The sequence below is a fragment of the Ictalurus furcatus genome, chromosome 5, assembly GCF_023375685.1.
Source record: "Ictalurus furcatus strain D&B chromosome 5, Billie_1.0, whole genome shotgun sequence".
NCBI classification, from domain to species: domain Eukaryota; kingdom Metazoa; phylum Chordata; class Actinopteri; order Siluriformes; family Ictaluridae; genus Ictalurus; species Ictalurus furcatus.
This window is the reverse complement of record NC_071259.1, coordinates 29,008,752-29,031,326: the sequence shown is the minus strand read 5'-3', so window position 1 is coordinate 29,031,326 and position 22,575 is coordinate 29,008,752. Positions and strand designations below refer to the sequence as shown.

Below are 22,575 nucleotides of genomic sequence, written 5' to 3'. Positions count from 1 at the left end.
ATCACCCCCCACCCCTCACCTCCCCCGTTCCAATTCATCTTTTTTGTGAACCTCTCATAAACCTCCTTGACCCCTTTTTGGGCTGCCATCTAGGCCAGGCAGCATGTTCGTCTCTGCAGTTTCTGTCCAACACTTTCTATTATAGGAAACTTAAAGTAGTGGCACATTCTCCTCGACACAGAAGGGATTTACAGCACTGTGTTAATTTATGCTGTGTAATGACACTTCACGTTACATCTCTCAAAGAGTTTCAAGTGTCTTAGTAGCTATGTGTTCCGAACAGGACTCAATGATTAGGATCCATTTGCATGAGGTTTATCACAAAGAGTATCCAGGGTCAAACACAATAGTCCAAAGGGTACTTCCGAAATTGTTGTCAACAGGACAGGCATATATCAGGCCAATATCAGTAATAATAATAATAAGTTTTATTTATATAGCGCCTTTCTCAGACCCAAGGTCACTTTACACAGTATATACACACATTGTGTATACACAAACACACACATATATATACCCACAGAAGATATGGAGGTGCACGGAATAGAGAGAAGGCCATTATTAGAGGAACAGAGAGTACACAGTATACAGTAGAGATCCATCTATCCATCCATCCATCCATTTTCTATATCCTTCAGGGTCACGGGGAACCTGAAGCCTATCCCAGGGAACATCGGGCGCAAGGCGGGGTACACCCTGGACAAGGTGCCAATCCATCGCAGGGCACAATCACATACACACACCCATTACCCAATACACACTACTATACTACCCCTGCAGCACGGGGAGAACATGCAAACTCCACAAACACAGGGCAGCGGCGGGAATTGAACCCCCAAACCTGGTGGTGTGAGGCGAACGTGTTAACCACTAAGCCACCGTGCGTCCCACAGTAGAGATCTTATCTCTTATCAAAACCAAATGGAGGTAAAGACAGGAGAAGATGGAAAGGGAGTCCAGTTCGGCCATTTATTGAGAGTGTGATGAACTCTGGCCAGTGGAGAACTCTGGCCAGTGGAAATTGGCACTGACATGACAAAATAAAAGAATAATCAAGCATGAAAACATTCATTTAGGGTCTAGTTAGCATTTAGCATTAAAGTGACTGCAACAAACTAACAAATTTAATGTTACACATTAAATCCTACAACGTTGGATCGGATTATTTCAATCATTGTGATAATACTTCAAAGCAAACAAAATATCTGTTCAACAGTACATTTGGCCAGCCTTGCTAGCTTCTCATTGTTATGGTAACATTAAATGCCACATCTTGTCCGTAGCATACTTTTTTGGTGGTAATAAGATCAAGACTTTCAACAGACTGTAGTGTTTAGGATACGTTCAAGTCTATTCCGAATCTGCAAACAGAATCAGTTTATTTTAATTGACAAATATCACTGCAACTGTCAAACTGTCCATTTTTAAAAGTATTCCAAAATATTTATCCACTTTAAATGGAAATAGTGACGGTTTCAGTCTAGGAAAGAAGAGTTTTGGAAGGCTTTTATATAACAACCTCCTCCATCCAGCACAGTGGCGATGCTTTGTAATGTTAATGAACATCTGCATGCACAGAACACGACAGAGAGAAAAGCAAAGCAAGATAAGAATAACAGGCATCCTGGTTCTACAAATCTGTGTCTGTTTTTTTTTTTTTTTTTTTTTTTTGTGCCTTATCTGTGTGCCTGAAGCCATCTCCTGATCTTCTTGTCTTCCCTGGACTGGAGGTTTTCCAGCACAGAATGAGATTAGGAGGTGGACTGATGCAGCTCCAGGGCTGCTGAGGGGGAGTGGGGAAGTGAAGGAGGAACAGAATGAATGTGACATTATATAAAGAGAAGGCAAGCGTATGGCGTGGAGTAAATCTTGTCCATTTTCCATTTTGCTTTCTTTTTTGAGATCAGTAGTTCAGAAGGAGGGGAATCTTAATCTTGAAGCTTCTTCATCATCAACTTGTCCCTGTGATGCAGAATTGTTTCTGGAGACTGTGGAGAACACAGGGAGGGAAATGCAAGGATTATGTTACCCAGATGCCTTTATAAAGAATTTTTTTTTTTTTTTTTACATTATCATTTAACTGTAATGGAAGAATATAATGCATTAGACAATGCAACAGAGTATAAAATAGGACTGAGCTAAGTCGTATGGCTAAGCTAACAGAGTATAAAATATGACCGTCTGAATGGGTTAGTGTTATATTCTGCATGCTAGATCAAGTTTCCCAATTAGATAAACCATCATTTCATCATACATGCTACAACTGAATACCTTTTCGAAAAGTATTGACTTCATCAATACTTTCATACTGTATATACCTTAAAAGACCAAGCTGGGAGGAAAGCTATCTAAATAATGAATATTACGCATTCCAAACCTGTCTAGCGTTACATTATTTTCTATTTGAGCCTACAGTTGACATCTTTAATTATTCTGTTATTAGATTATCTCTACCACTTGCCATAGTTCTGCTTCCTATTTTCCTCTTCTTCTTGGTCTCTCTTTCTTTTCTGGCTTCCGGACTAGTAACATTCTCTGCAATTTTAAAAGCCCCACATGTTAGTGAGATGGACACCTCCTTTAGGGAGGTTCCTGGTATAGCGTTGTACATTACCCATGCACATCACTTTAGTAATTGCTTGCATTGCCTGTCCTGTAGCTAGATCTCTGTTTAAAGGAACTCAAATATTCTGTGTAAAGCCCTATAACAGAGAAGAGTCTACACACACTTAACTATCAGCAATCAACTGGCTAGTATTGATTGCGAAAGCTATTGTTTATTTATTTATTTATTTATTTATTTTTTAAAGACCCTGTTCACCTCTTCTGTCTTGCCTTAATAATGCAGGCTTCATACTTTGTTGAAAACATTAAAGGAGAAGCTTGTATTTTTTTTAGAGCCCTCTGCTGCCTGTAAGGTGAATTGCGATTGCAAGGAAAACATTGGCAAACCAAAATATTATGAATGACAGTTTTTCTTGAGATATTTCTTTTAAAATTCTCTCACTATTACAGGTCTAGAAATACATCTAAAAATGACAGATTGCACTTTGAAATATTGCTAATAGTATTGATTTGAGCATGGATGTGTTCTTTTACTTATGCCATCTCAGTCCATTCTCAGTGAGGGTTCCAGTGATAAAGATATTCTGGTCATGTAGCATGATTTAGCTACATGCTAAGCTGTCACATGATATCATTGATCACTACTGAATTGAGTGATTTTAGTTGCTACACACACTGGGAAAGACTGGGAAACAGGGATCTCCCAGAACTGACTGAGAATGACTGTTATTTAAAAAAAAGAAAAAAAGAAAGAAAGAAAGAAGAAGAAAAAAAGAATGAAACAGCTTGCTTGAATTTTCTTGAGGTAGTAGTTGGCATAACCACAGCAACAGAGAGAGAGTGTAGGTTATGTTTTTGTCTGTCATCACTGTAATAAAGACAAATATTGTTTTAATTTGAGCCATCTGCAGATTCCTCCCGGTGAAACAACAGTACATGAGGTGAATATGTAAGTGTGCTCTGATAGGGTTCTTTCATTCTCTCTCTCACACACACTTCAAGCTCTTAGCCGCTGCTTAGTTCTTTGGCGCCTGGTTTGTCTTTGGCTGCTGTAAAGTGCTGAGCCAGTTTCAACTGTCAGAGCAACATGTTGAAGGATGGGAGTGTCTTGCAAATGTTAGATTAGTGTCGTAAAAGCTGCTGCTAATAATCCAAAATTTCTAGGGTTAGGGTTCTTTCTAACACAATGACCTGGTGTTACTTTCACTGTGTATTGTTAATTATATTTGCACAAACTTTAACTAGACAATCAGGAGACATGCGAATTTCAAAGACATTATTATTCCAGATATGGGAATGATTATGACCACAGTCATTGTTAGCAATAGTTTACACTCTTACATAATTTCCTAAATTCATCTGCAATTATTGGTGGCACAGTGGTGTAGTGGGTAATGTTGCTGTTTCACAGCTCTAGGATCGCTGGGCTTGGGTTTCTGTTTGTATGGAGTTTCATATCTTATCCCCATGTCCATGTGGGTTTCCTCCAGATCCTCTGGTTTCCTCCAACCTCCCAAAAACATGCTGTTCAGTGAGTAGGCTGTGCTAATTTTCCCCTAGATGTATGCATGGATTGGTTTCCCATCTAGGGTGTATTCTTACCTCACTGAGGTGTTATTGTGATAGTCTCTGGATCCCACCTTCCAATAATTAATTTTCAGTAACTGCTTTATCCTGGTGAGTGTCACACTGGATCCAGAGCCATTCCCTTTGCTGTCAGATTTGTCGGCCCATTATGAGCAAACTGATTGGAGTATTCAAATTCTTTTAATGATTTTTACTCTGAAGATGATGTATGCCAAATTTGGTGATGATTGGACAAAATCTGTAGGAGAGTAGCGAAAAAGCAGTTTTTGACATAATCCAAGATGCCGGAAAATCGAATTAGGTGAAAATTGACATCAAAGGGTGCATTGAACTCGTCTTGACACAGGTACTCCAGGGATGCCTGGATTTAAAATTTTGGACACATGGTTCAAAGGTTATGGCCATAAATGCACTTCAAATTAGGCCCAAATTTGACCCAGTGGTGGCACTAGAACATTTGTAGCACTTGGCCCAAATTTGGTCAGAATGTTCCTTAGACCCTCCCCAATCAGTGTTCCAAATTTCACAAGGTTTTACCAGACAGTTCTATGGGCTGCAATGGACAAACTAGAAAGAACAAGAAGAAGAATAATAATCAGGTAGGCAATAAAAATATGGTGTCTATGCACATTCACTACTTAGCCCATAATAATAATAATAATAATAATAATAATAATAATAATAATAATATAAAATTTCATTTACAATAAAAAAAATCTTAAATTGCATTACATAAAAGATTAAGAATCAGATAAGGACTTAAACAAAAAACAATACATATAAGGGTGGAAGAAATATATAAAAAAACATTAATAAAAAAGTTTTAAAAGAGTTTTTTTTTATTTATTAAACATTAAATAAAAAAACAACATCAATAAAACATTTTAAAACATATCACAGTCATAAATGATCAGTCACTGCGCAGTTAGAAATTCTCATTCCTGTTGTCTGCAATTTTTGCTTCTGCCTTTCATTTAGCACTGTGGATTTTTTTCATCGATGATGACATCACGACCTCGAGCCATTATGACTCATTGTGATTGGCTGCTAATCATCTGATTGATGTAGGAGGATTGGAGCACGGCTTCTCCTGTCTGAGTTCAACTTGTGTCATCGTTCGGCCTGCCAGCCTGATTTATGGGTCAAAACAAAAATATGAAGAGCCCTGTGAGGAAGTTAATGATCCACCAGTGTGTAGGAGGACAGGGAATTATTACAGCAAGAACACAGCTGCAGTGTGTGTGTGTGTGTGTGTGTGTATGTGTGTGTGTGTGTGTGTGTGTGTGTGTGTGTGTGTGTGTGTGTGTCTCTGACTGTACACACCTGCGTACACCTTAAGCATGTTAGGATGTGTGTGTGTGTGTGTGTGTGTGAGTGTGAGTGTGTGTGTGTGTGTGTGTGTGTGTGTGTGTGTGTGTGAAAATACAGATTCCAGATATAGATATAATATAGATTAGAGCATGTACTGTAGGTGTTTCCTGTCTGTCGCTACAGGCGCCGCTGTTAAAAAGGATTCTCTCTGCTAAATGAGTTGTGCTAAATGAGCGGGCTATTAGAGATGAGCTTTGGATCCCCGAGGATGGAAGAACCAATATGCATTTTCCCAAAGAGTTTCATCCAATTAGTACAAAAGCTTCAGTAAAATAGACTTTTAGAATCATTTTTGGAAAGAAATCAGTAAAAATCTAGGACCTTGTTCACACACACAATGAGTCTCACACACACTCACCATCCTAACACAATGAATTAACACGAACAGTTCAGCTCATAGCATTAAAAATGTCAGACTTCACAGAATTTCATATATTCAAGATATATCAGTGTACACTGCCTACCAAACTCCACCTCAGTCAGGTTCAGAAGGTTCAAATCCAAACCATGCAACATTAACATCAACTGCAAATCTTTCATCTCAAACACTCTTTGGCTGCAATTTTGTCTGTTTTCGGTGTTCTCGCCCTCATCGACATGCACTCCGGGTCGGTGCGGGACACATTCTTCTCCAAACAAATCAATAAAGCTGCCATATGATATGATGGCATATATAATGGCACTTGTTTATGCTGATGTTCTCGCAGGTCCTGTAGCTCACTGACTGACCCTCAACGTGCACCTATATTCAAAACAATTTAACTCTCACCCTAACATTTCTAAAAGACATTGCTAGTAATGTGTATATATTAGCCCAATGACACGTCTGTAGCTAGCCGGGGGGTGGCAGATCATTATATGTCTTCAACTTCACTATCACTTCAAAACCTGGCTGATACATATTTAGTTTTTCATCTTTGTCTACGTTCTTGTTTTTTTTTTTGTTTGGTTTTTTAGAAATACTTTAGCCAGCTCGTGGTATTTCGTCTTTAAATGTCAACTTTAAAGATACTTTTCGCTTTTGGGATCTGAAGGAGCGTTTGGACCTGGAAATGGCTTTATGTCATTCTTTATGTCAGGAATATTCACTGGTTGCCATTTTTTTTTTCCCCCATTCTGTCTTCCAGAGTAAAATTTCCACCAAAAATCTCAGGAACAAAGTGTTCATTAGTGTATAAGCAGCACAAACTAGCTGCTTATACAGTTATTGCTTCAATGTCCCCTGTGTAGGCTTCACTTATTTCATCCTGGTATATGTTGTATAAAATGTTGTATGTTGCATTACCTCATTATGTATAACACTGTTGTCCTGACCTCGTGTGTCTAAGTGTATGTGTCTGTTGGGTGTTGTAGATATGGAGACATGGTTCCTAACACCATTGCCGGGAAAATCTTCGGCTCCATCTGCTCTCTGAGTGGCGTCCTGGTGATCGCACTTCCTGTTCCTGTCATAGTGTCCAACTTCAGTCGCATCTACCATCAGAACCAGAGAGCTGACAAGATGCGTGCCCAGCAGGTATAGAGAGAGATTGTGCAAGCAGCAAGAGCTTTTTTTTGTGTGACAGTTTTACAGATTTTATATAATTGGACAGGTAGTAGTAACAAGAAGACAACAATAGACCCAATAGACTTTTTAATAGGGAGAACTTATGCCCTATAGTTCCAGGTGTATTTCTATGTAGTTCCTATTTTTTAATGATGAAGTCAATTTCAGAACCAGAGAAACTTTATGTCCCATTCAGAATTACAGTGACAAAAATTACAATTACAAATTAATTGCAAAGCAGAAACAAAAATCATTAAAGATATGCCTGGTTCAGAACGCAAAGTTTAGAAAGCTTACTGGAATTTTTTTTTTTTTTTAAGGTGAAATGAAATAGCAACTGTTGGGCAAAACAGCAGATATTGATTGGTTCCGACGATGACATTTATTTGTTTATATTTTTATTTATTTGTGTATGTATGCATGTATGTATGTATATATTTATTGACCTACTTACTTACTTACTTACTCATTTATTTGTTTGTTTGTTTACTTATAAATAAGTATAACCTATAAATGCATGTATTAATAATTAACTAAATATAAATAAGCTAACAAAAACATGTAAAAATAAATATATATTTATTATTATTGTTATTCTTCTTCTTCTTCTTCTTCTTATTATTATTAGTAGTAGTATTCATATTATTATTATTGTTGTTATTATTAATAATAATAATAAAAACAGAAGATTGATGGTGAATATGACATATGAAATGAGCAAGCATAATACGTCATAAAAATATTATAAAAATAAATTGTAAAAGCAGTGTCATTTTCACCACTATTTTTTTTAATCTTAACATACACTATAGGATTTTTCAATTGCGTGTTGTTTCCTTAATTATATCTGTGAAACCTCACACTTAGTGTTTTTGCTGTAAATTCTACTAAAATCTTTGTCTTCATTATGTTATTCTAATGGTATACATAAGTCTTTGCACTCAACAGTCTTTATATATATATATATATATATATATATATATATATATATATATATATATATATATATATATATAAATAAAATTTTTTATGATTGTTGTGTTACCTAAACACAGCAGATGCTTTCCGAAGTAAATGGAGTTAGAGTTTCCACAAACACGGCTTTATATATTTTTGCACTAGCAGTCCACTTCACCACTTTGGGATAAGTGCTGATGCAGCAGTTTGAAACGAGGTTTCCTCTGTTTTACAGAAAGTGCGTCTGGCCAGGATTCGCTTGGCTAAGAAAGGAACCACTAATGCGTTCCTGCAGTTCAAAGATGAAGGGGGACTACTGGTGAGTAACTGTGTGCCGGTATGCAGTCTGAAGGAATGGGATCTCTCTGTGGGTTTTGAGAAACAAACACCGAGACACTGTTTGTTTGCTGTATACTCACATGACGTGCTGTGTGTTAATGGGATTGTCTTGTCGCAGTAGTTTGTGCCGGTGGTGTTTTTTCGTCTGACATCATTGAGATAAAGATGAATATTGTTTTAATTTGAACCATCTGCAGATCCTCTCTAGTATAAGGTATACGGCAATGCCACTATTTAAACCAAAAGTGGGCATGGCCGCTTTTATTATTATTATTATTATTATTATTATTATTGTTAGTATTATTGTTTAAGAATAAAATTAGATTTTTATTTATTTATTTATTTATTTATTTATTTATTTATTTTTACAAATTATAAATATTTTACGTCAACCCCACCACTATACCCCTGGAAACACTGGATTAAATAAGTCATTTTTATTCACAAAATACAACAACAAATAGCTATTTGCAGAACTTAACATTATTCAACTCCTAAAGTTACTCATCTTTCAAAACAACAACTTTCCCAAATCAGGGATCTCTTCTTTATAACTGACAGCAATATCTATCAAATAATATTTTTTGTTACATTCCAAAAAGACCAGAAAAGTTCGCTGGACATGTTTTCATAATCTACTACACAGTTGGGACACAGTGCTACTGCCAGTCAAAATGGGGTCCATTTTCCAGTAAGATTTTCATTTAATATCGATGAAGAACGACGAAGCACAGTATGTGGTGTATGTGCGGTATATGGAGTGGTAACTGTTTTAATATCATTTATTTTATATACTAAGGCACCTAATACACCTAATACACACACACACACACACACACACACACACACACACACACACACACATCTTTATGACTCTTAGCTGATGCTCAGTTCTTTGCTGTAAAGTGCTGAGTGTTTGAATAATACGTTGTATAAGAGGACCTTCTTGCTAAAGCTACATACTGTAAGCATCATTAACCCAGCTGCCTTCGATACACTTTCTAACAGAATGATGTAGCTTTATTTCACTTCATGTTGTTAACTTTATGGACACAAGATCTCATTTGTTATAAAACTGAAAGGTTCGGAAGAATGAGGTTCCTTCACATTTATTGCTCTAAATGCAAGAACCGGAAACTAGTGAACTGGAGAAATGATTTGGAATAAACTTGAATGACTTTGTTTACAGTACATTCCCCTTGGTTGTAAAGTCCTCCCATTATTTTCTTGACGGTGCAACCTTCAAAGAACAAAAAACAAAACAAACAAACAACCAAAACAACAACAACAACAACAACGAACTTGAGTATATGGTAAAGTTCATTGTTGTTTCTAACTGTTAAGTACTGTTAACTTAATTTAAACTCAATTAACTCAATTTAAACTTTCAGGATGTACAATTTGGGAACTGGTAGAACGTTTCATAATCCAGATGCTGGATTATGCTACATGCTGCATGTAGCACGCCAATGCTTGGTGTCCCAAATCTAAATAGTAATAGCACAGATGATGTACTGATACACTATTTAGTATGGCGGTTTTGATTTTCAGAATATAATTACAAAGCCTTCCATAAGTATTCACCCACCTTGAACTTTTTTGTCCTGTTACAACCTGGAAATGAAATGGACGTAATTGGAATTATATGTCAATTATTTACACAAAATAGCCCATCATATAAATATGAAATGTCCGAGAAGTCACAATTACATGATATTCATTCCTTTTTTTCTTAATAATGTACTTAATAATAACAATAATAATAACAACACTTAATAATGTATTTAATTGTGCTCCGCCATGTGGGTGTTCAAATATATATATTTTTAAAACCAAACCCTGTTTGAAATTTTTCCAGAAATTTAGTATTATCCATGAAGACTTGTAGCTGTAATTGCTGTCAAACAGGCTTCTACAAAACATTGAATAAAGGGTCTGAATTCTTTTGTGAGAATGTCTAAAAACATGTTTTCACTCCGTCGTAATAACGTCAAATGAATGTAGATAAATGGGTAAAAATGGCTATTATATCCATTCAAAATCCAATCCACAACCCAATAAAGTGTGCAACAAGAGAAGGGGTCTGAATACTTTTTGAATCCAAGTGGTTACCTTTTGTTTTGTAGAAAAATTGTGTCAGTTTTTTCATACGCTCATTGGCTCTGCTGGGGTAATTTTTTTTTTTTAAGGTATTTGGTATTTTAAATGTATTTTTTAAAGATATTTACTTTGAAGTGTCTGCATCTGGACTGTAGTCCACCAGTTTGCAACCCCTTCTGTATGATGTCCTGTACAAAAACAACCTGTTTCTATTATCTGACAGATCTGACTGTCAGGTAATTACTAAGCTCAGAAACTTCATGTTTTAGAGTACATTATGCTCCCCTAACTCAGCATCGTATACACTGGAGTCAGGAAAGGGAATTCAGAGTGTGAGGCATTTATTAGTATGTATTTGATTTTTTCCTACAGTATAATATGACACAATTCTAGACAGCAATATGATCCTGATGGAGATCTGACATTTGGAGGCTTTTTTAGTATTTCATGCTAATGAGTAGAAATGTTAGCATGAAGCCCCAAGGGCTCTGAAAATAACATTTTCATGTAAGCAGCGTTTTATGTGATAGAAACCAGGCCTGCAGTGTATTATCATTTTGTAGGGATTCATGAATGCAGCTTTGATGAAACACCCTCATTATTTGTGCTCGCAACCGTATCTCATACATGTAAAGTAAAAGCTGCGGCTACGGCACCTCATAAACAAATAGATGCCTGTGCCCTGAAGCTCTGCAATTCCAATTAACCAAAAATGTTTACTGTGTGTTTCCCTATATTGTCACTATTCTAATTCAGTTTAATGCCAGCACATCATTCCTGTGGAAGCTTTTGCCTGATCAACAGAATTTTAACAAACCAAAATACTTTATTGATGTCTGAGGCGGTTGGAGGGAACTTCAGAGCCGTTTGATTTAGACCTTTTCAAATACTGTACAAAAAAAAAAAAAGGTTAAATCTAACAATATAAATAACGGGTTCGGTTGGTTCCTGTTACAGTTTGGCTATGAGTATGTGTCCACCATGACCCTGAGGAATATAAAGTGCTCATGGAAGATGAATAAACAAATTAATGAATAATATACATTTCTTGAAACACAGATATGCTAAACTAAACCCAGGTTAAACCGATGATATGAAGGCCGTCTAACGGAGAACCTTTTTTCTTTTTTTTCTTTTTTTTGCAAAGGTTAATTGTGAATGGGAAACCCTCGGTTGGAAGGTTCCCCCAAAGGAACATATCAAAGAACATTCAGGGTTATGTAATTAACCTTTTTTCTAATAGTCCACAAGGGACTAAACAATTTTGCTAAATATCATTAATATATGAATTTACAGAAAGGACCTTGCATTTTAGCTGTGTTAACACTGCTGACACCGTTGCAACATGTTGACCAGCAGGCCACTTGTCATACATTCAGTTACCTTTACATTTATGGCATTTGGCAGACGCCCTTATCCAGAGCGACTTACATTTATCTCATTTATACAACTGAGGGTTAAGGGCCTTGCTCAAGGGCCCAACAGTGGTAGCTTGGCAGTGCAGGGGCTTGAACCCTTAACCTTCTGATCAGTAACCGAGAGCCTTTAACCACTGAGCCACTACTGCCCCAGAATTTGTGAGTTAGTGCGGCATGGTGACTTAATGGTTAGCATGTTTGCCTCTCACATCCAGGGTTGAGGGTTAAATTCCCGCCTGCGCCCTGTGTGCTCAGAGTTTGCATGTTCTCCCCGTGCTTTGGGGCTTTCCTCCAGGTACTCCGGTATCCTCCTCCAATCCTACAGCCTGTGCTGTAGGCTGATTGGCATTTCCAAATTGTCCATAGTGTGTGAATGGGTGTGTGCGATTGTGCCCTGTGATGGGTTGGCACCCAGTCCAGGGAGTCCACTGCCTTGTGCCCTGAGTCCCCTGGAATGGGCTCCAGGCTCCCTGTGACCCTTTGTAGGATAAACGGTATAAAAAATGGATGGATGGAAGTCACGGGCTAGTTAACATCTGTCCACTCTTCACACTCTTCGCTGGCCCTGTGGCCAGATTTTGCTCATCCCTGTTTTAAAAGCTCTACTGTATGTACATCCCTACAACAGAGTTTTCCATACACAAAAGGTTCCATGTAGAACAACACTGGGCAGAGATTGTAATACTGTAGCAAAGTGAAAGGGCTTGTCTCAGAATAAATCAAACTGGGGATGTGGTTATCCATCTGGTGGGGTGACTAACACTCTGGCCTGGCTCTTTAGCCTTGTCCCCAGCTGTGTGTCCATGCACCGAGTGGGTGTAATTAGCAAAGCTGATTAGTAGGTCCTGTAGAATATGCGTGGGGTAAGGATGAGTGAGCAGCAGGATGAGAGGTTTGTCTGGAGATCCATTGATAATTATAAAGACAGAGTTAATAATGTCAGACATGGAGGACTGAGCCAGAGATCCGGGGACATGGAGAAACTGCAAATCCGCTCTGATCCATTTCAGCTGCTGGATGAAGTGTCTTACTGTAATCTAAAAAAAGGATGCCTTCCAATGTGGCTGTGTTGTGGTTCTGGATGTACTGGACAAATGAAATGAAATACTAAGCTTGTCTTTTCAAAGCCAAGTAATGTCAAGGTTCTTCAAGGTCCTTCACGTCTAAAAGCCCACAATATAAAGAAACCACAGAATGAAAAACAAGATACTGAGCTTTTCAAAGCAAAGATGTAATATTATAGCTTGAGGTTCCTTGGAATGCATTGCAACATGCACTGTCTGGCCATTTTAACAGGAACACCTGCTTGTTCATGCAACTATCCAATCCACCAATCATGCAGACAGAGATCAACCACTTCAGTTAATGTTCAAATCAAACATCAGTATGGGGAAAAATGTCATCTCAGAGACTTTGACTTCTTTGAAACATGGCATCATTATCATACATAGTTGTAATGTATAGTTGTGTATAGTCCACTTATGTCCAATGTCCAATGTTCAAGTATGCCTGCTGTTTTCTATAAGCACTGTGGGTACCACTGTATACTGGCAACAAACCTTCTGAACAAAAAAACATCCTGTGAGTAGCAGTTCTGCGGGCCTTGTTGATTAGAGAGGTCAGAGGTGAATGGCCAGATTCCAGGTGACACTCTTTACAACTGTGGTGAGAAGAAAAGCATGTCAGGATGCACTACATGTTAAACCTTGAGGCAGATGGGCTACAACAGCAGAAGACCACATCAGGTTCCACTCCTGTCAGCCAAGAACAGGCCAGAAACGAAAGAGTTGAAGACTTAAAAAAGACCAACCGAAGTTTTTTCCAATCTTCAACTGTCCAGTTTGTGGTGCCCAGTCTAGCCTCATATTCTTCTTCTTGGCTGACAAAAGTGGAACCTGATGTGATCGTCTACTCTTGTATCCCATCCGCCTCAAGGTTTGAGGTGTTGTGCATTCTCAGATTCTTTCAGTATAATACTGAAATCATTTGCGGTCTAAAACAACTGGAGATCAATATTATTAGCATGTATTTTCCTCTCCTAAGAAACTGAAGGTTTATGTTTTTCCACTAAAGCATGCCCCTCTATTTCCTTTCTCTGTTATGCCCCAAAGCACCTTTAAGACAACATTCATTCTACCTTAATTAGCATTACAGGAGCAAACACTTACTCCAGGGTTAACAATTTTCCCAATCTCCTGAATTCCTTGTAATAGTTGCAGTAATGCTGCACTTTCTTTCTCTCTGGGCCTGTGTAGATGTGTAGTCGATGCACCATCAGTGGTATTGGCCTAGCAATACATTACTGAATAAACTATCTAGCCCATGGATATGTCTCAAAATGAAGACATATTGGCAGAATAACACTGGCTTAATGAAAAATTCACTACTCTTTATACCCTGATGTATGTGAACTACAAGGAATAGTGAAATAAAGAAAGGAAGAAAGTAAAGAAAGTGAAAGTAATAAAAAGTAAGAACAAATTAAGATCAAGGAAAAAATTAGAAAATCGGAGAATTATCTTCTTGGAGGTTCTCATGACCTGAGAAGAGAGCTTGTCAGGATTTCTGCCGGAAGCTGTCTGTTTGAGCAAGCACAGCTATTCATAAGGACGGTTTATCACCAGCTATTGCAGCTGTTTAGTAGATATATGCGTTAGCAATTTATGCATTGTTCGTGGAAAACTCCTTATGAGTACATTAGGTCATTAGATTTGAATTGTAAATGCGGAAGCTCCTTTGGTTTTGCAACAACAGCAGGTCACCTGCTCAGCTGCTGTAATGTTATTCATATTTGCATCTACAGACTTTAGAAGGCTAAAGTGATTAAACTTACATGAACTTTGCTGTTTAAAAAAACATAATTCATTAAAACGGGCAAGGTCTGAAATGGGAATTTGACCGCTGAAATTCTCAACCTCCAGTCGGGCCTTAAATTTTTAATTTTTTTTTCCATATACCACAGTGCTATTGAATTCTCTGTTCTGATTAGTCAGAAGGAATTGATTAATTAAAGTATGACCTGTTGTTCTTCAATAAATAAAAAACTGTAATCATTGGAAAATTGCCCTAAAATACTTCGGGGTGAGCTGTTATTAAAAAATAATAGACTTCAGGGTGGTACCAGTAACTCTGCTTCAAGTTGGGCCGCATCCCAGCATGCATCCATGGATTATTTTCCTATAAGAGCACACCACAAGTGTTTTATTCCTTATCTAAGGATAAGGTTTAGCCATTTAATGCATGCATACACTTTCAATGTCAGTTCAACCTGCATAGATGTTAATCACGACTGGATTAGTGCTCTAAACCTCTTATATCTGTATAAAATGTGACTTATGTCATTTATGCGATATTGTGATAAACAAGAAAGTCCCTGATGGGTTAATACTCAGTGGAGATCGACTGCATGGAGATGATTCACTCCTACTTACTGAGAGCTGCAGAGGCATTAAAGGCTTCAGACACACAATCTGTAGTGAATAACACTGAAACTGGATTATTACCAAAATAATTACAAACATGAAGTGGCACAGTCGGCCACATGTCCTCCAATTAGGCCCTAAAAAAAGGATGCTGATGATGTTTTGAAATCACTTTTTGAAATTTTCTCATCATTTTTGCTTGCAATAACGATTTTAATCAGCATACACAGGACGACTCGAAACTGCCTTTCTAATTCACGCACAGGATGTTTTCTAGGCAGTTCACATCTTGAGGATTGTTCCGATGTTTTACAGGCTGCTGGTCTGAGATACGCATTCTACTAGTGCTTGTCTGAATCGCCATCCATCACAGAAACATCCCTCCGTGTTTACCTGGACTTTGCAGAGGATCACTGTGACTCTTTTTCTCATTTGGGAAGTGAAATTGCTCGTTGTTTCCGTTCCATCTCACATCCTACGTGATCAAACTCTGTCTACATGTTTCTCGTGACCGCCCTGTAGTTCTGAAACATTCTGTATCGGTCGTACTCCGTCACTGTCTAAGTCCAACTTTCAAACTAGCAAAAAACAAAAAGTGTTTTGAGGTCTGTTTATTGATGATCTGGTTGGGCAAAAATTCAAAGCCTCCAGTGGTTACCGGTCCTTTCCGCTGATGGAGCACTTCCTGTAAGTTTCTGATGCCCTGCTTTCTTTTATCTAACGTACCATCATCCACTTACCCTGGCCATTTCCACTTCAGTGGAATCACTGTTTACATATTAAGAACTGTTTCAATACTTTATCCGCATGAAAAGAGTACATTAGATGACCCCTTGCAAGCCCATGGGATAAAATCAGTATAATTGTAAACGTCAGGAGCAGGTCTTGTGATCTGAGGCTATTACTGTCTTAAGCAGCAAAAATAATTCCAGACAAATAAAAGGCAATAAAACAAACAAACAAAAAACCCCATATACTTAATTGCTACATTAGTATTGTGTTATGTGAGGGGAAAAAAAACAACATTTCAATATCAAAATATAATCCAGGATGGGTTGGTGTGATGCAGTCTGACACGAAGCAGAGTTACCGTTACTACACGGAAGTTGATTATTTTCCCATCCCGAAATGTTTTATTATTGTACCACTGCATACATTCCTCCATCCATTTTCCATACTGCTTATCCCACACAGGGTCACGGGGAGCCTGGAGCCTATCCCAAAGAACTCAGGGCACAAGGTGGGGGACACTGTGTACGGGGTGCACACATGTGCGCACACACATTCACACACCCATTCACACACTACAGACAATTTGAAACTGGCAATCAGCATACAATTCATGTCTTTGGACTGGAGGAGGAAACCCCTGAAGCATGGGGAGAACATGCAAACTCCGCGCACGCAGGACAGAGGCAGGAATCGAACCCCCAATCTGTGTTTGAATCTTTTTATCTGTGAATGTTCTCTTATCAATTATATTTGTTTATAACAGCACTCAGCTCTTGCCTCACATGACTCTTTGTTCTTCTCTTTTGTAAAGTAAATAAGTCATGTTTCCATGACACCAGAAGGTCCTCTGTCCTTGAAGCCTTTCTCTTGTTGGAAACTTTAAATGACAACTTTACCTCTGATTGTTACAAAGTGCTGACACTGAAGATTCCATCCATTAATAAATTAGAAATGGTAATCATTGTAAATATCTGTGGGCTGCATTACACCCCCCTGTTGTTGATTATTGTCCAATAACAACACTCCCCCAACTGTTTTATTCCTTACTTAATAATTGGTCATTTTGATCCCATTTTTATTACAAGTTATTTAAGGTTGTTGGTTTTTAAAAAAAAACAAAAAACTTATAATCAGTTGTAAAGATATGAGATATCTTTACATTATTGAAATAACAACATAGCATTTTACAGGACCTCCATACTACAAGTATCTTACCACCAAAAAGCAGCGTGTGGCAATGATTGTATTTTTAAATGCGTGCATTGTGGAGTTGATACAGAAAAGGTCAGCTAAATGTACCACCAGAAATCATGGAAATGATCCTCTGGAGCCTAGAAATAGATGGAGCGATCTTTAAATAGCTCAGAGCTGGATGACCTACAGCACCTTTGTGCTGCTGATCTAGGATCGAGTTTCCTCGTCTTTGAATACCTTGAGCAGAAATGGATCTTTCCTCTTTTCCTTTGGGATAATCTGCCTGTGTTTGTAGTAATTTTGACGTCTTTACCCATGTGAGTCTAATTCTCAAACGTATCTTTCTCCTGTGCTTCCGTTTTCAGGATCATGATGGTGACAGTGGCGCTCTATGTCTGAAGAACAGGTCGTCCTTCGAGCATCAGCACCACCATCTGCTACACTGCCTGGAGAAGACTACGGTGAGAGTTCTCGCCAGGTTCAAAAGGCCATGAAATAGCCTTGGGCACGGACTGTTGCATTTTTAATGGCAGGGAAAATGCAGACCTGGCAACCCTGAAGGAAAATGATCTACATCAATTATACAGAAATTAATAAGAAAGTGTTCATGCCAATGTTTCTAGTGTATACATTTTAACTTAAGAGAGCATTTGATCTCATTCGTTTTACTCCCAAGCACCTTGTGGTTATCACAAAATGATGTCCTGTATATACGCACACTTCGGTTTCTACTATGATGGAGTTGATCATGCTTCTCAGTTTATAATTAATATTGCCAGTTAAATGATTCTTGAAGTGTTTGATTTGACGCTTTGTAAGCCTTTTCTGTTAAATCTTTTTAGCCAATTATTTTCAATGGTATTCCTAATAAATATAAATTGCTATATACTTGTCCATCTACTGTAAGTCAAACATGCAGTACACCTGTGGTTCAGAACACCTGTGGATCTGTCAGTCATTCTAGATTCATGTGTTGATTTGCTCATCTGTCATTTTCATTGGGGGGGGGGGGGGGGGGGGGGTAAGCTTGTTCGGCATATTTGTGAGCAGGTCTGATGGTAAAATGTATCCAATATAATGTAATATGTATGTAGATAAGACTTCGGTATAGAGAAAATAGGATTTTAAACATGGCCGTGATCAGCATGGGGTTTCCTTGGCATGTATAACCCCTATCCTAGCATGTCCTTTCATTCTTCCACAGAACCATGAGTTTACCGATGAATTGACCTACAGTGAGATGTGTATGACGGAGTCGGTGGGCTTCCGCACCAGCCGTAGCACCTCGATTTCCAGCCAACAGGGCGTCTCAACCTCTTGCTGTCCTCGTCGCGCCAAGAGGAGAGCTATCCGCCTGGCCAACTCCACTGTATCAGTGAGCCGGGGCAGCATCCAGGAGCTGGATACACTGCATGTACGCAAGAGTCCGTCCGGGCCTCAGAGGTATTCACATCATCGTATCATAACACTCGTTACAGATTACACCTTGATCTGATCAGAATTGTAATGCGTATGTAAGTCACACCCACCTGGTGTAAACTAATGATGACATCATACGTGCACCATGATGTTGGTATGACACATTCGGAAATGAAAGAATTAAAGTCCACCCTGAAACAGGGTGGTTTTTAGCGGTTCTGTTTGTAATTTGTGGGTTGGTAATGTATTTTCGCTCTTCTAGCGAAGAATTAGCGGTTATGTGCCACACTGATGGCATGGGTGGATATTGCTACTCAAATAGGAGAAAAAATCTCAAACATAAGTATCTAATATTTAGGATTCTAAGTAATATCAGTCACTGTTAGCTCCTAAAAACAGAAGCGCTTCTTTTCTCCCTTATAATTTTCCAGCAAGTTCAGCATCATATTAATGAGAAATCCAATGCAGAAGCAGTGGTGAGATTGACGCAAATGCTGGACTCAAAGATCTGAAATGTAATGCGGCTATACGTTGCAGTTTTGATAGAAACTTGGCTCGGTCAGTTAGTGATCCACGAGACAACGACCGCAAAAGTTGAACGTTGAAGCTTCGGTAGCTGATCTTTTTGAGCAGAGTGTACAGCTGGACGTCTAAAGCGCTGCTGCATCACTGTCTGTAGGTCGAAATGAAGCGAGGGAGGACTAAATCCTACTGGTTGCATTATCAGCATTGTGGGTAATGTCAGAAACTGTTAACCAAAGTAAAAATAGACCAGATGTCCAAAAAATACGCCAGACAGTGAAATAATATGTCATGAATTTACAGCTGTTTATATAAGTTTATTAGATATTATACAGACCATGAACTTCTCTTTGTTGCTTTCACTTTATTTAGATGGTCCAGTATCTGGTTGCTGGAGTCTAGAAGATCATCTATAGTTTATCGGGTTGTTTCTCATCCTATTGCAATGTTAAATTCAGTCCATGTGGACTCTATTGCTACATTTAATGGCATGCTGATGAAAGAAAAACATAGTCTGCTTCATGACAGTTTATAGACAGAGTGTCTACATTGGACAATCTGAAGTTCTTCTTGTTATTATGATTGACAACCTCATTTACAGTATGGCCTTTGTGCCTTGTATGATATAATCTACGGGTTTATTTTCAGATTCCCGCTTCAAAAAAACCCTGCATTTGTACTGTGTATATACCAGTGCCGTGTTCTTGTATTTTCTCTGCCTATAATCAGTTGACGGTCGATATGATCTTTTGTAATAATATACTCTGACATAGCTGCTACCTCTACAAAAAGTATAGGGTTTAAATAGGGTTTATAATCCCTGAAATGTCCTCCACATTAAACTAACAATGAACAGTCTTCACAAAATGAATGCACAATATCAGAACACAATGTAATGTCTCCCCCTACTGGTCGTAATTGAAGACTGCTAGGGTTTTTGCCAGTTTGCTAATGTGTGCTGCTGCAGTCATGTACAAATACGCTTGGAATGTCATTCGAACGTTAGATTTAAATAAAACTGAAATATCAGTGCTATATTATTCAAGTAAGCATGATTAAAATATGCAGTCAGATGTACCAGTCAAGCCTAGTTTGTACTAAAATTGGCACTATGTTCAAGTTTACAAATGACTAATGATTTAAGGGTCGCATCGAATAACGTAATTTCATGAACAGCGCCACTTGAAGTAAAGAATGTTCTTATTTCGGACTAATTAATACCAAATTTAAGGCTATACAAAATACATTAAAAGAGAGTACAAATTTGGCAAAAAAAAAAACATCCCATCACAGTACTTTCCAGATTTTCAAAAGAGAAAACAAAGAAAGCTATATTGTTAGAAACTGTGAAAAACCACTTCAATGCTAAACTGATTTAAAAACAAAAAAACAAAAAACCTTATAATGGTTGATGTGGCAAAGTTTCTTTATACTTTATTTAACATTCATGGAAGGAGTCTCCAAGGTCAGCTCAGGCAGTACGTTTTCAGACACAGTAAAGTGTTTTTTTTTCCTTTCTTTCTTTGTTTATTTTTGGGCTTATTAATTTAAAGAAAGAAAAACGCGTGCACGGAATTTACATGTCATTCTTTTCATACAAAAATGTCATTCTTGAATACTTTTTTTTTTTTAATTGTTGACAAATTGCCATGGTATAAGAGCCATAAAGCACTCCAGGATGTGCTGCTGACATACCTGATCGAATTTGGAGTCTCATCATTGATTATTTTCTTGTAACAGCACACCCCATTGGGATTCCTTCCTTCTGTAATATCAGCTCTACATAGTCCAAATGGATATCAAGCTTTGTAGTGTCTTCTAAAAATGAAGACACGAAAACACTGAACAATTTTACTCCTTTTCTAACTGTTAGGAATTGCGATCTTCAGGATACTTAAGAAAAGAGAAAGTGAAAGTACACAAAAAAAGAAGACGCCCTCGCCCCGCCACACGATTCCCGCACCAAGGGTTTAGGAGAGTTTGCCAAATGACACACAGACACACAAAATTCAAATGGCAAGATCTCCGATTTATGCAAAAAGACAGAGTATATGTATTGTGTTAGACACACAACAGAAACAATGGGTATTGGCTAGGCGGAAAAGCATATTTGCATAAAACAGGACGCATACCAATGTAAGAGAGGAACAACGCCATATATGGTGTTCAGGAAGTCATAGGAATGCGAGCAAATGGTATTCAGGAAGACATGATCACAGGCTTTATCTGTCTGTACCTGGTTGAAACTGGTTTAGTGCAGTGGTGAAAGAGTTAACAAAGGAACAAAGAGTAAGCAGTGTTAACAAGGGAACAGAGAGTCAAGAGTTGTTCAAAGTACACTTATCACTAAGTAAAATGAAGATTCTGAAGATGTTTTCTATGATTTCTTTCTCAAACAGTCGCTCCAGCCTCAATGCCAGGACAGAAGACCTGAAGTTAAACTGTGAGCAGCGAGACTTCACGGCAGCCATCATTAGCATCCCCACTCCTCCAGCCAACACACCTGATGAAAGCCTGCCATCGTCACCTGCCATCCCAGGCATCCTGCGCAACTCCCGCTGCTCCGACAGTCAGGACCCTGTCAAGATCTCCTTCTTATAACAAAACCGCCTCCAAGCACAGAGCTCTCCTCCAATGCACAAATGGGAAGGAGGGAGCTTTTCCTGTCAGACTTACCACCAAAATATCATCCCAAGATACAATGCATTTGACAAAGGCACCCAGCTACAGCTTCATCCCAGACTGTAAGCTCCCTCAAGATTCTGTGAGAATAAATCAGCAGGAACTGAGACGTGACCCGACGCAGGTTTCATTACAGCCTTTTTTGGAGGACTGATAGTTGGGCGTTTATGATATTATGATTCTTTCACAGATCTGCATCTGGTCAATCTGCCTTTCTTGGGAAACAAAGACAAGGAACATGGAAAAAAACAAAAAACAAAACTGTTCCACGTTTTATTTTATTTATTTATTTTGATGGAAACAAATACTGGATCTCATGGATGATATAGTGTGTGCAATCACAGGGCCAGTATTAAGAGTATGAAGACAGAACTATATTCCTATATAGATATATCTTTAAAGAGAAAGATATACAAATACTGTATCCTGCAATAGATGCATTCACAAAAAAAAAAAAAAAAAAAACGACTAACAAAAAAAGAAACCAAACAGATATTACAGATATTATGATTGCGACTCAGTGGGTCAGTATACATATATGTATCATAATTTGTATCATACTTCACATGCATCTTCCAACCTTACCAAAAAAAAAAAGGTCATCAGTGCCACCCTACTCAGACATGCATGTTATTGTGCAGTAGATTGCAAAGAATGGAGCAGCTAAAATGCTATTCCTGCCTATTTTTTTGCATGATAATTCCCTCACCTTTGTTTTGTT

At 38.1% G+C, this 22,575-nt stretch overlaps 1 protein-coding gene across 1 annotated transcript in view; it reads left to right on the top strand.

Annotated features, from left to right (window-relative positions):
- The window catches only part of kcnd1 (potassium voltage-gated channel, Shal-related subfamily, member 1), a 68,655-nt gene extending 46,882 nt beyond the window's left edge, over positions 1–21,773 (top strand). The window contains exons 2-6 of the mRNA XM_053625644.1: positions 6,877–7,039; positions 8,262–8,345; positions 17,597–17,692; positions 18,436–18,674; positions 21,572–21,773. Of these exons, the coding sequence (XP_053481619.1) occupies positions 6,877–7,039; positions 8,262–8,345; positions 17,597–17,692; positions 18,436–18,674; positions 21,572–21,773 (784 nt within the window). The remainder of the gene's footprint in view (positions 1–6,876; positions 7,040–8,261; positions 8,346–17,596; positions 17,693–18,435; positions 18,675–21,571) is intronic.
- The last annotated feature ends 802 nt before the right edge of the window (positions 21,774–22,575 follow it).